Raw genomic sequence first — 15,000 nt, forward strand, 5'->3', positions numbered from 1 at the left:
TGTGTGTGTGTGTGTGTGTGTGTGTGTGTGTGTGTGCGTGTGTGATTGCGTGCGTGCGTGTGCGTGTGCGTGTGTGCGTGTGTGCATCTGTGTGTGTGTGCGTGCGCTCAGATGTTGGAGCTCATCGAGGGTGTGCGTTGGGCGTTCATCGACATGCTGGAGAACGACAACGATTGGATGGACACGCCCACCAAGAAGAGAGCTACGGAGAAGGTAAGGGTGTGTGTGTGTGTGTGTGTGTGTGTGTGTGTGTGTGTGTGTCTGTGTGTGTGTGTGTGTGTGTGTGTGTGTGTGTGTGTGTGTGACAGCGTGTGTGTGTGTGTGTGCGCGCGTGTGTGCGTGTGCATATGCATATTAATGGAATAGAAAACACATTAGGGAGCCCAAAAAACACCAAAAAGTTGAATTTGATGTTTTAGATCCCTTAATGGGGCTGGGTTTATGCTAATGCTAACAGCTAGCGGCAGAGATAGAGGTTCAAGGTTCAAGTTTATTTAGTGTCCCCGAAGGGCAAATTGGGTTGCAGCATAGACACTACATTAAACAATGAATGAAACAGTACAAACAAACAGTTCACATAGCGGATACCAGAGTAAAAGGTGCACACATCCGTTAAAGTGCTATGCGATAGGTCATAAAAGTGCGTGTGTGCATAGACAGTACACAGGCATGAGATAATACAGTATAAAAAGTAAAAGTGCTCATCATAAGGTTATATCCTAGATCTACCCACAGCAGAATTCAGTGTGTGAATAGAGACCGGGACAAAGGAATGAGACCAGGACAAAGAAAGAGTTAAAACTCTATCTCTACCGCTAGCTGTTAGCATGAACCCATAGCTCCCAGGGGCCGGCATACGCGTTCACTTTAAAAGACGGTGTGTGAGAATACATTTGTAATCCCATAGTTGGAACGGTTGCCATAGGAAACGAACCAATGCTATAAGGTTGGGGTTACGTATATATATATATACAGACCTGGGATATGACGCCCCCTAGTGTCGACATACGTATATATATACAGACCTGGGATATGACGCCACCTAGCGTTGACGTACGTATATATACGCTCTATGTCTCTCTCTCTCTCTCTCTCTCTCTCTCTCTCTCTCTCTCTCTCTCTCTCTCTCTCTCTCTCTCTCTCTCTCTCTCTCTATGTCTCTCTCTCTCTCTCTCCAGGCCCATGCTGTCCTAGCTAAAGTAGGTTATCCAGAGTTCATCTTAAACGACACCTACCTCAACGAAGACATCAAGCAGGTGAGTGCGTGCGTGCGTGCGTTTGTGCGTTTGTGCGTGCGTGCATGTGTGCGTGCTAGGGCATTCACTTCTAGTCATTTTTACTAGTTGCCTAGGTGGTTAAACTAGTTGTTTATTGGGGGACACGGTGGCACAGTTGGTAGTGCTGTCGCCTCACAGCTAGAAGGTCCTGGGTTTGATTCCCGCTCGGGACGCTGTGGGTGCTGGCGGCGTGTTTCCTCCTCCGCGTCATCAGTGCCCATACCCGAAGGCAGGGTTGGCGAAAGGGCCTTTCTGTGTGGAGTTTGCATGTTCTCCCCGTGTCCCCTAGGGTAGGTACCCTCACATGTTCTCCCCGTGTCCCCTAGGGTAGGTACCCTCACATGTTCTCCCCGTGTCCCCTAGGGTAGGTACCCTCACATGTTCTCCCCGTGTCCCCTAGGGTAGGTACCCTCACATGATCTCCCCGTGTCCCCTAGGGTAGGTACCCTCACATGTTCTCCCCGTGTCCCCTAGGGTAGGTACCCTCACAAAAACATGCAGTAATCCTGGTCTCTAAACTGCCTCCCCCTGGCCAGCCGGGGGAGGGGAAAGGAACTGGTTGGAATAACGTGTTCCTTCCACGCGCTACGTCCAACCAGGGAAACTCCCCCCTGTCAGGTGTAAAGGAGCAACTTGGACACTCAGGCATGAAGGAAGCATGAGTTCAAGTCCGTTGCTCTCCCCTTGTCCCCCATATAACAAATAAACCTGAACCTGAACCTGATATATGGGGACTAGGTTGGTGGAGGGTGTGTGGAGCCCAGGATCACATTAGATGATTGACACAGGGGTGAAAAATGGGTTACAAAATCGTGGGATATTTTTTTTAAATTAGAAACTAGTTGTTTAACCACCTATTATGTTTTTTTAATACATATTTGTACATTTAAAAACTGTGTACATTGGTGACTATAACTATAATCTACCTTACAAAATCGGGGGAAAAATACAAATATATATATATATATATATATATGTATATATATATATATATATATATATATATATACTGTATATATATATATATATATTATTTTTTTTCAAGGTCAACTAGTGGATTTACTAGTTGACTAGTAAACTAGTCGACTAGTTGCTTTAGTCCATATATCCATATATGGTCACTTCCTGTAGCTGTGTGTTAATGACGACCTTCCATATATGGTCACTTCCTGTAGCTGTCGTTCAGAGAGAAGGACTACTACGGCAACGTGATGCAGACGCTGCGCCTCATCGGCCAATCGGACGTGGCCTGGCTCAGGAAGACCGTCCCCCGGACAGAGTGAGTCCACCTGTCAATCAAAGCCGACGGAATGCTCTCTGTCGACGTGCCATGTTGTGCATGGCCCTACTTGTGCCCAGGCAGAGCGCGCAAGTATACTGCTACTATAACCCCTACAGGGCCTTTATTATAGGCTTGTTTCCAGTGTGGTCTTCTGCATGATATCGGAATCGGTCAGAATCGCGGTATCGGCAGATATGTGATGACCCTGCAGATAATCGATCATAATTTCACGCACGCACACACACACACACACACACACACACACACACACACACACACACACACACACACACACACACACACACACACACACACACACATACACCCATACATACATACATACATACATACATGCACCTTGTAATGTAAATGTAAATTGTAATTGTGTGTGTGTGTGTGTGTGTGTGTGTGTGTGTGTGTGTGTGTGTGTGTGTGTGTGTGTGTGTGTGTGTGTGTGTGTACGTGTGTGTGTGTGTGTGTGTGTGTGTGTGTGTGTGTGTGTGTGTGTCTGTGTGTGTGTGTGTGTGTGTGTGTGTGTGTGTGTGTGTGTGTGTGTGTGTGCGTGCATGTGTGTACGTGTGTGTGCGTGCATCCGTGCGTGTGTCCGTGTGTGCGTGTGTGTGTGCGTGCGCGTTTTCAGGTGGTTCACCAATCCCACGACGGTCAACGCCTTCTACAGCTCCTCCACCAATCAGATCCGTAAGAGAGGATGTGACCTTTGACCCTTTGATTGTGCCCCATCCAATAGAAACCCTGCTAACAACACCAACGATACGTCATTGGTCCAATAGAGTCCTATGTAGTTTAATGTATATTTTAGTTGTCTGAAAACGTTTAGTTTTGGTATAGTTTTACTCCACTAAAATAATGTTGAGATTGACAGTTCATTTGTGACCAAATTTGACTGAGAGACTGCCATTGGATTTTATTTGGATTTTATTTTTTTCATGTCATGTGAAAGCAGGGAATCATAGCTTCAAATTGACATATTGGTAGTTCAGTTTGACCCACCGGTTTTGGAGATATGGCTTATACTATAAGCCATATCTCCAAAATATATAAGCCTTATAGAGTAATGTCTGGCAGAGAAACAGAGAGTTGAGAAAACAGGCTTGAAAAGGTTCACTTCTGTGTTCTCTAACATTACACCTAGCTATACATGTTTAAGCATTTATTTCATATTTACATGACTTCTGTGGTCTCTAACATTACACCTATAGCTACATGTTTAAGCATTTATTTCATATTTACATGTCTTCTGTGGTCTCTAACATTACAGTTTTTCTGGTGAAAAGCCAGAATGTGCGCAATGGCAGTCTCTCAGTCAAATCTGGTCACATTTAGTTTGGGTCTAATTGTAGTTCCCAAAGGTGCAGACGATCAGAAATCAGCTGCCCTACTGCCCTATGCCGTATTGAAGTGGACTGACTCGGACCCAGACTACTCTATGCCGTATTGAAGTGGACTCGGACCCAGACTACTCTATGCCGTATTGAAGTGGACTCGGACCCAGACTACTCTATGCCGTATTGAAGTGGACTGACTCGGTCCCAGACTACTCTATGCCGTATTGAAGTGGACTCGAACCCAGACTACTCTATGCCGTATTGAAGTGGACTGACTCGGACCCAGACTTCTCTATGCCGTATTGAAGTGGACTCGGACCCAGACTACTCTATGCCGTATTGAAGTGGACTCGGACCCAGACTACTCTATGCCGTATTGAAGTGGACTCGGACCCAGACTACTCTATGCCGTATTGAAGTGGACTCGGACCCAGACTACTCTATGCCGTATTGAAGTGGACTCGGACCCAGACTACTCTATGCCGTATTGAAGTGGACTCGGACCCAGACTACTCTATGCCGTATTGAAGTGGACTCAGACCCAGACTACTCTATGCCGTATTGAAGTGGACTCAGACCCAGACTACTGTATGCCGTATTGAAGTGGACTCGGACCCAGACTGCTCTATGCCGTATTGAAGTGGACTCGGACCCAGACTACTGTATGCCGTATTGAAGTGGACTCGGACCCAGACTACTCTATGCCGTATTGAAGTGGACTCGGACCCAGACTACTCTATGCCGTATTGAAGTGGACTGACACGGACCCAGACTACTCTATGCCATATTGAAGTGGACTGACTCGGACCCAGACTACTGTATGCCGTATTGAAGTGGACTCGGACCCAGACTACTCTATGCCGTATTGAAGTGGACTCGGACCCAGACTACTCTATGCCGTATTGAAGTGGACTGACTCAGACCCAGACTACTCTATGCCGTATTGAAGTGGACTCAGACCCAGACTACTCTATGCCGTATTGAAGTGGACTCAGACCCAGACTACTCTATGCCGTATTGAAGTGGACTGACTCGGACCCAGACTACTCTATGCCGTATTGAAGTGGACTCAGACCCAGACTACTCTATGCCGTATTGAAGTGGACTCGAACCCAGACTACTCTATGCCGTATTGAAGTGGACTGACTCGGACCCAGACTTCTCTATGCCGTATTGAAGTGGACTCGGACCCAGACTACTCTATGCCGTATTGAAGTGGACTCGGACCCAGACTACTCTATGCCGTATTGAAGTGGACTCGGACCCAGACTACTCTATGCCGTATTGAAGTGGACTCGGACCCAGACTACTCTATGCCGTATTGAAGTGGACTCGGACCCAGACTACTCTATGCCGTATTGAAGTGGACTCGGACCCAGACTACTCTATGCCGTATTGAAGTGGACTCAGACCCAGACTACTCTATGCCGTATTGAAGTGGACTCAGACCCAGACTACTGTATGCCGTATTGAAGTGGACTCGGACCCAGACTGCTCTATGCCGTATTGAAGTGGACTCGGACCCAGACTACTGTATGCCGTATTGAAGTGGACTCGGACCCAGACTACTCTATGCCGTATTGAAGTGGACTCGGACCCAGACTACTCTATGCCGTATTGAAGTGGACTGACACGGACCCAGACTACTCTATGCCATATTGAAGTGGACTGACTCGGACCCAGACTACTGTATGCCGTATTGAAGTGGACTCGGACCCAGACTACTCTATGCCGTATTGAAGTGGACTCGGACCCAGACTACTCTATGCCGTATTGAAGTGGACTGACTCAGACCCAGACTACTCTATGCCGTATTGAAGTGGACTCAGACCCAGACTACTCTATGCCGTATTGAAGTGGACTCAGACCCAGACTACTCTATGCCGTATTGAAGTGGACTGACTCGGACCCAGACTACTCTATGCCGTATTGAAGTGGACTCAGACCCAGACTACTGTATGCCGTATTGAAGTGGACTCAGACCCAGACTACTCTATGCCGTATTGAAGTGGACTGACTCGGACCCAGACTACTCTATGCCGTATTGAAGTGGACTCGGACCCAGACTACTCTATGCCGTATTGAAGTGGACTGACTCGGACCCAGACTACTCTATGCCGTATTGAAGTGGACTGACTCGGACCCAGACTTTTATTTTTCTCCCTGGAAATAAAAACGTCTGGGTTTCCGAGGATACTCTGGACATCACGTGATTGTTCATCTCATCTCATTCCAGGATTCCCGGCAGGAGAACTTCAGAAACCCTTTTTCTGGGGCAGAGAGTACCCACGGTGAGCAAAGGACGCCATTTCTCCATATAAATAATCCATCATTTCAGTAGGAAGGGCTTCTAAATGTAGTCTACCAGGCCTGCAGTAGGCTATGCACTGGACACATGTCTTCTAAATCTAGTCTACCAGGCCTGCAGTAGGCTATGCACTGGACACATGTCTTCTAAATCTAGTCAACCAGGCCTGCAGTAGGCTATGCACTGGACACATGTCTTCTAAATCTAGTCACCCAGGCCTGCAGTAGACTATGCACTGGACACATGTCTTCTAAATCTAGTCAACCAGGCCTGCAGTAGGCTATGCACTGGACACATGTCTTCTAAATCTAGTCACCCAGGCCTGCAGTAGGCTATGCACTGGACACATGTCTTCTAAATCTACTCAACCAGGCCTGCAGTAGGCTATGCACTGGACACATGTCTTCTAAATCTAGTCAACCAGGCCTGCAGTAGGCTATGCACTGGACACATGTCTTCTAAATCTAGCCAACCAGGCCTGCAGTAGGCTATGCACTGGACACATGTCTTCTAAATCTAGCCAACCAGGCCTGCAGTAGGCTATGCACTGGACACATGTCTTCTAAATCTAGTCAACCAGGCCTGCAGTAGGCTATGCACTAGACACATGTCTTCTAAATCTAGTCAACCAGGCCTGCAGTAGGCTATGCACTGGAAACATGTCTTCTAAATCTAGTCAACCAGGCCTGCAGTAGGCTATGCACTGGACACATGTCTTCTAAATCTATTCAACCAGGCCTGCAGTAGGCTATGCACTGGACACATGTCTTCTAAATCTAGTCTACCAGGCCTGCAGTAGGCTATGCACTGGACACATGTCTTCTAAATCTAGTCTACCAGGCCTGCAGTAGGCTATGCACTGGACACGTCTTCTAAATCTAGTCAACCAGGCCTGCAGTAGGCTATGCACTGGAGCCCTTTTCTACCGGTTGGTTCCCAGTGGGAACCGGTTCAGTTCTTTTTGGTTCTTAGTCCATGAGCCAGAGCACAAACATTGGAACGTTAATTATGAATTGAGTGGAGCAAAACCACATACCTGTATTAGATTGTTTATATAGGATCAATATCAATGAATTACGCTAAATATCAGATCTCACAACCCTCTGCCTGAAGGTCTTTAAGCTACGGAGCCATCGGAGTAATCGTCGGACACGAGCTGACACACGGCTTTGACAATAATGGTGAGTTACGTGTGTGTGTGTGTGTGTGTGTGTGCGTGTGTGTGTGTGTGTGTGTGTGTGTGTGTGCGTGTGTGCGTGTGTGTGCGTGTGTGTATGTGTAATAATTATTATATGACATATGATTGTTGCACACGGCTTTGACAATAATGGTGAGTTACGTGTGTGTGTGTGTGTGTGTGTGTGCGTGTGTGTGTGTGTGTGTGTGTGTGTGCGTGTGTGCGTGTGTGTGCGTGTGTGTATGTGTAATAATTATTATATGACATATGATTGTTGGACACGAGTTATCGTGGATTTGATAATAGCGGTGAGTCACCTGCTTGTGCGTGCGTTCTGTGTGTGCGTGCGTGTGCGCGCATGTCTGTGTGTGATAATTGCGGTGAGTCACCTGTGTGTGCGTGCGTGCGTGTGTGTGTGTGTGTGTGTGATAATGGTGGTGAGTCACCAAGGATGTGAAGCATGAATTATAGACAAGAGCATCATTAATTATTTATTTAATACATTTAGAACATCCTCCACTGCCGTGCGTGTGTGTGTGCGTGTGTGTGCGTGCGTGCGTGTGTGTGTGTGTGTGTGTGTGTGTGTGTGTGCGTTGCGTGTTTCAACAGGTCGTAAGTACGATAAGGACGGCAACCTGGACCAATGGTGGAGCAACGCGTCGATCACAGCGTTCAACCACAAGAGCCAATGTATGGTGGACCAATACAATGGCTACCTCTGGGAGGAGGCGGGGCTTAATGTGAGTAGAGTACCTCCCACTGGGAGGAGCCAATGTATGGTGGACCAATACAACGGCTACCTCTGGGAGGAGGCGGGGCTTAATGTGAGTACCTCCCACTGGGAGGAGGCGGGGCTTAATGTGAGTACCTCCCACTGGGAGGAGCCAATGTATGGTGGACCAATACAACGGCTACCTCTGGGAGGAGGCGGGGCTTAATGTGAGTAGAGTACCTCCCACTGGGAGGAGGCGGGGCTTAATGTGAGTACCTCCCTCTGAGAGGAGGCGGGGCTTAATGTGAGTACCTCCCACTGGGAGGAGCCAATGTATGGTGGACCAATACAACGGCTACCTCTGGGAGGAGGCGGGGCTTAATGTGAGTAGAGTACCTCCCACTGGGAGGAGGCGGGGCTTAATGTGAGTACCTCCCTCTGGGAGGAGGCGGGGCTTAATGTGAGTACCTCCCTCTGGGAGGAGCCAATGTATGGTGCACCAATACAACAGCTACCTCTGGGAGGAGGCGGGGCTTAGCGTGAGTAACTCCCACTGGGAGGAGGCGAGGCTTAATGTGAGTACCTCCCTCTGGGAGGAGGCGGGGCTTAGCGTGAGTAACTCCCACTGGGAGGAGGCGGGGCTTAGCGTGAGTAACTCCCACTGGGAGGAGGCGGGGCTTAGCGCGAGTAACTCCCACTGGGAGGAGGCGGGGCTTAGCGTGAGTAACTCCCACTGGGAGGAGGCGGGGCTTAGCGTGAGTAACTCCCACTGGGAGGAGGGGCTTGTTGTGATCTTAAAGATTTGATGACATTACTTTTCATTTATTTTTAGACACCCACACGACCTGAACTTTGAACATAACAGTGGACTTTCTGTGGTCTAGAGTTTTCTCTGGGGTTTGGAAGTCTTCTGAGCTGCAATGAAAACAGGCAAAGACGGTTATAACAGTGACATCTGCTGGCAAATCCCGTCGTCATAATATGGGATTTGCAGGCTGTGACATCACACTCCACGGGAACATCAGAGCACCTGTTTGAGCCTGCAGAAATCCCCAGACCACAGAAACTCTACTGAATGTTAAAAGTTCAGGGTTTTTTTTTGGTGTGATTGAAAACCAGAAAACCTAAAAAAAAGAAATAAGAAAAATTACGAAAACATTTTTATGTCACAATCCCTTTAGTTGTTTATTTGGGCTTGAATTGATTGAATACTTCATTACTCAGAAATACAACAGAGTACAGTCAAACACATTGGGCTCCATTTTCCTCACCGCTAAACCCCTTATCCCTAAACCCCTTATCCCTAAACCCCTCATCCCTAAACCCCTCATCCCTAAACCCCTCATCCCTAAACCCCTCAACCCTAAACCCCTTATCCCTAAACCCCTCATCCCTAAACCCCTCATCCCTAAACCCCTCATCCCTAAACCCCTCATCCCTAAACCCCTCAACCCTAAACCCCTTATCCCTAAACCCCTTATCCCTAAACCCCATATCCCTAAACCCCATATCCCTAAACCCCTTATCCCTAAACCCCATATCCCTAAACCCCTTATCCGTAAACCCCATATCCCTAAACCCCATATCCCTAAACCCCATATCCCTAAACCCCTTATCCCTAAACCACTTATCCCAAACCCCTTATCCCTAAACCCCTTATCCCTAAACCCCTTATCCCTAAACCCCTTATCCCTAAACCCCTAAACCACTTATCCCAAACCCCTTATCCCTAAACCCCTTATCCCTAAACCCCTTATCCCTAAACCCCTTATCCCTAAACCCCTTATCCCTAAACCCCTTATCCCTAAACCCCTAAACCACTTATCCCAAACCCCTTATCCCTAAACCCCTTATCCCTAAACCCCATATCCCTAAACCCCTTATCCCTAAACCCCTTATCCCTAAACCCCTAAACCACTTATCCCAAACCCCTTATCCCTAAACCCCTTATCCCTAAACCCCTTATCCCTAAACCCCTTATCCCTAAACCCCTTATCCCTAAACCCCTTATCCCTAAACCCCTTATCCCTAAACCCCTAAACCCCTTATCCCTAAACCCCTTATCCCTAAACCCCTTATCCCTATTTAGATTTTTTTAGCCTTTTTTATCTACATTTACAACTTGTGAGCTTGTAGACATTAGCAGGCAACAGTACAGCACTATCTCTCTCTCTCTCTCTCTCTCTCTCTCTGTTTCTGGCACAACAGCGCCCCTACTGGTACTCATAGTCATACACGTGCTCATAGGTGAACCAACACAGACATCGCTGTCCCTTTTTGAGTGGTTGCACCACTCAAAAAAAAAAAAAAAAAGATATTTAATCCATTCTGAACGGGAACCCCTTTTGGTGTTAGCATCATGTTATGCTTTAGCTATTGAAAAATAGCAGATCTACAAGCTCATGGCGCGCTACGACCTTGTAGGTCTGCTATTTTTTTTAAATCGAAGAACGACTGACATTTTTATAATCTGATCTCAGGTTAGAATGGGTTCATCTGACCAGTGTGTGTCCAGTGGAAACCTCGTATGAATCTGATCTCAGGTCAGAATGGTTTAGGGATAAAAAGGGGTTTAAAGCGGTTATTTATCGTAGAATCACTGACATAGAAACATAGTTTTAGATCGTGGGGGGTCTAAATAATATAGTAGAAGCGTTTTGTATCAAGATTTGATCAATGTCACCGCATGGTTTTTTTAAACCACATTGCCAAAAGGGCAGGGGGTGCTCTAGCACCCCCTAGTGTCTATCTGTGCACGCCACTGGCTTTGGTCCTAAAACATTTTCACCGTTAGGACCCCCAAAATGAACATGTATTTCTATACCTCTTCCCCCCTCCCCCCTCCCCCCCCCCCTCATGTGTTGAAGGTTCGAGGAAAGAGAACGTTGGCCGAGAACATCGCAGACAACGGAGGAATACGACAAGCTTACAGGGTATGACCGCTGAACTATGACCTTACAGGGTATGACCGCTGAACTATGACCTTACAGGGTATGACCGCTGAACTATGACCTTACAGGGTATGACCTCTCTACAAGCTTGTGAGCTTGTAGATCGGCTATTTTCAGCAAGTGTAAAAACACTCCTCACGACGGCATCAAGACCCGCCAAAATACATTTTAGTCGACTAAATCAACTATAGATTTAGTCGACTAAAATATTATGACATTTAGTCGACTAAAACTAGACTGGTGCGTGTGCGTGCCTGTGTGTGCGTGGGTGCCTGTGTGTGCGTGCGTGCGAGCGTGTGCGTGCGTGTGCGTGCGTGTGCGTGCGTGCGTGCGTGCGTGCGTGCGTGCGTGCGTCATATCACTGATCAGTCCATTATAGGCTGAGGCTGTTGTGCTTCAAATGACTGCTAATGTCTTTGATCTGCTAACGAGCTAATTAACGAGGCTGATTAATTAAAACAAGGCTGGGGTCATGTGTGGCTCAGGCTTGGCTAACGATATATAACAATAACCCATTCTGGGCGGGAACCCCTTTTGGTGTTTTAATTAAAGCATTATGTTATACTTTTAGCTGTTGGAAAATAGCAGATCTACAAGTTCAATAGCAGACCTACGTGCTCATATAGCGCGGCACCGAGTGCCGCGCTATATGAGCTTGCTAAGGTTTGCTAACATTTTAACTAAAATCTTTGCTTCTGGGAGGGGGGGGGGGGGTCCCTGGAACTACATATTTTCAGATATTACATATCATTTTTTGGGAGTCCTTGACATGAAATATTGAGCACCCCTGATACAGAAACATACGGTTTTTTTTCAGAAAACTGACATTTCTTTAAAGGTATATTCAGTGATTTCACTTAGTTCAAATATCATTTATTTTTTTTGTTTTGTTGTGATAATCCCTCTCTACTATAGAGTGTGCTGACCATATAAGGAGTTCCTCCCTGTCCCCAGTTAATTAACCCCTGGGGGTCAAAAAACCTTAGGTTTCGTTTTTGGCTCTCTATCCTGATTGGATGAAAGGCTTTGGGTCCCACAGCCAAAAACGAAACCTGAGGTTTTTTGAATGAAATCACTGAATATAGCTTTAAACGTCGACGTTAGGCCTAAATGGAATCATATTATGTATGTTTCCACCATACTGTACCCAAAGAGAAAATAATAACAGCAGAAGGGCCCTGTCACACCGCTAGTCGGAGGTTGTGGAAGCATTTGGTTATGCTTTAGGTATTGAAAAAAATAGCAGTTTTTCTACAAGCTCGTAGCGCGGCACCGAGTGTCAAATCTTTGAATATAATGTGACCAGATTTGACTGAGAGCCTGCCATCGCGAAAACTTCAGCTTTTCACCAGAGGAGGAAAAACTAGTTTTTATTTCATTTTTTATCCAAAATTAGTTCATATATTATATTAACTTATTTTGCTCTAGTAACTAGAGCATGTCTGAAATAAGTGTCAGGGCTGAAATAAATATGAAATAAATGCTTAAACATGTAGCTATAGGTGTAATGTTAGAGACCACAGAAGACATGTAAATATGAAATACATGCTTAAATATGTAGCTAGGTGTAATGTTAGAGACCACAGAAGACATGTAAATATGAAATAAATGCTTAAACATGTAGCTATAGGTGTAATGTTAGAGACCACAGAAGACATGTAAATATGAAATAAATGCTTAAACATGTAGCTAGGCATGATGTAATAAATGTTAATAAATGTTACGGTCGTAGGCCTACAGTCATAATGTAATAAATGTTACGGTCGTAGGCCTATACAGTCATAATGTAATAAATGGTACGGTCGTAGGCCTATACAGTCATAATGTATAAATGGTACGGTCGTAGGCCTATACAGTCATAATGTAATAAATGGTACGGTCGTAGGCCTACAGTCATAATGTAATAAACGGTACGGTCGTAGGCCTATACAGTCATAATGTATAAATGGTACGGTCGTAGGCCTATACAGTCATAATGTAATAAACGGTACGGTCGTAGGCCTATACAGTCATAATGTAATAAACGGTACGGTCGTAGGCCTACAGTCATAATGTAATAAACGGTACGGTCGTAGGCCTATACAGTCATAATGTATAAATGGTACGGTCGTAGGCCTATACAGTCATAATGTAATAAACGGTACGGTCGTAGGCCTATACAGTCATAATGTAATAAACGGTACGGTCGTAGGCCTACAGTCATAATGTAATAAACGGTACGGTCGTAGGCCTACAGTCATAATGTATAAATGGTACGGTCGTAGGCCTATACAGTCATAATGTAATAAACGGTACGGTCGTAGGCCTACAGTCATAATGTAATAAATGGTACGGTCGTAGGCCTACAGTCATAATGTAATAAATGGTACGGTCGTAGGCCTACAGTCATAATGTAATAAATGGTACGGTCGTAGGCCTACAGTCATAATGTAATAAATGGTACGGTCGTAGGCCTACAGTCATAATGTAATAAATGGTACGGTCGTAGGCCTACAGTCATAATGTAATAAATGGTACGGTTGTAGGCCTATACAGTCATAATGTATAAATGGTACGGTCGTAGGCCTACAGTCATAATGTAATAAATGGTACGGTCGTAGGCCTACAGTCATAATGTAATAAATGTTATGGTCGTAGGCCTACAGTCATAATGTAATAAATGGTACGGTCGTAGGCCTATACAGTCATAATGTAATAAATGGTACGGTCGTAGGCCTATACAGTCATAATGTATAAATGGTACGGTCGTAGGCCTATACAGTCATAATGTATAAATGGTACGGTTGTAGGCCTATACAGTCATAATGTAATAAATGGTACGGTCGTAGGCCTATACAGTCATAATGTATAAATGGTACGGTTGTAGGCCTATACAGTCATAATGTATAAATGTTACGGTCGTAGGCCTATACAGTCATAATGTAATAAATGTTACGGTCGTAGGCCTACAGTCATAATGTAATAAATGTTACGGTTGTAGGCCTACAGTCATAATGTATAAATGGTACGGTCGTAGGCCTACAGGCGCTGGGTGGAGGAGCAGAGAGGGGGGGTGGAGGAGCCTCTACTTCCTGGACTGGGATTCAACAACAACCAGCTGTTCTTCCTCAGCTACGCGCACGTAAGCACACGCACGCACGCGCACACACACACACGCACACGCACACGCACACTATACAATACCATTATAAGATATACATTATGAGGCGTCCATTCACCTTAACATTGTGTGTGTGTGTGTTAACAATGTGTGTTCGTGCGTGCGTGCGTGCATGCACGTGTGTGTGTGTGTGTGTGTGTGTGTGTGTGTGTGTGTGTGTGTGTGTGTGCACGTGCAGGTCAGATGTAACTCCTACAGACCGGAAGCAGCCAGAGACCAGATCCAGAGTGGAGCTCACAGTCCACCCAAGTACCGGTGAGCGCACGCACACACACACACACACACACACACACACACACACACACGCACACATGACCCCCTGACGCCCCTCACTGTGCCCCCCCCCCAGGGTCGTCGGGGCCATGAGTAACTACGAGGAGTTCCGCGCGGCGTTCGACTGTCCCGATTCGTCGCTCATGAACCGAGGGGCGGAGTCATGCCGGGTCTGGTGATTGGTCGACCGTGAACAGAGGAGGCGGGACCTCGTGTGTCGTGTGTGCGTGTGTGTGTGTGTGCGTGTGTGCGTGCGTGTGTGTGTGTGTGTGCGTGTGTGTGTGTATGAGTGCGCATGCGTGTCCATTTGGTTCCATTTGTACACTCTCAGAGTTAAATTATAACTTTGATGTGTTGGGGGGTCCCAGAGATAGAAATGCCATTAACCCATTCTGACCTGAGATCAGATTCATACGAGTTTTCCACTGGACACACACTATGGTCTGATTAACCCATTCTGACCTGAGATCAGATTCATATGAGTTTTCCACTTGGACACACACTGGTCTGATTA

At 46.3% G+C, this 15,000-nt stretch overlaps 1 protein-coding gene across 1 annotated transcript in view; it reads left to right on the forward strand.

Annotated features, from left to right (window-relative positions):
- The window catches only part of phex (phosphate regulating endopeptidase homolog, X-linked), a 37,118-nt gene that overhangs the window by 22,095 nt on the left and 23 nt on the right, over positions 1-15,000 (forward strand). The window contains exons 13-23 of the mRNA XM_083778575.1: positions 112-213; positions 1,179-1,256; positions 2,453-2,556; positions 3,200-3,258; positions 6,142-6,196; positions 7,327-7,394; positions 8,000-8,130; positions 10,970-11,035; positions 14,070-14,174; positions 14,392-14,468; positions 14,563-15,000. The exon at positions 14,563-15,000 is cut by the window's right edge and continues 23 nt beyond it. Coding sequence (XP_083634701.1) covers positions 112-213; positions 1,179-1,256; positions 2,453-2,556; positions 3,200-3,258; positions 6,142-6,196; positions 7,327-7,394; positions 8,000-8,130; positions 10,970-11,035; positions 14,070-14,174; positions 14,392-14,468; positions 14,563-14,665 — 948 coding nt within the window. The 3' untranslated portion in view covers positions 14,666-15,000. The remainder of the gene's footprint in view (positions 1-111; positions 214-1,178; positions 1,257-2,452; positions 2,557-3,199; positions 3,259-6,141; positions 6,197-7,326; positions 7,395-7,999; positions 8,131-10,969; positions 11,036-14,069; positions 14,175-14,391; positions 14,469-14,562) is intronic.

The sequence above is a fragment of the Protomyctophum parallelum genome (assembly GCF_964188405.1).
Source record: "Protomyctophum parallelum genome assembly, chromosome: 12".
Lineage (NCBI taxonomy): Eukaryota > Metazoa > Chordata > Actinopteri > Myctophiformes > Myctophidae > Protomyctophum > Protomyctophum parallelum.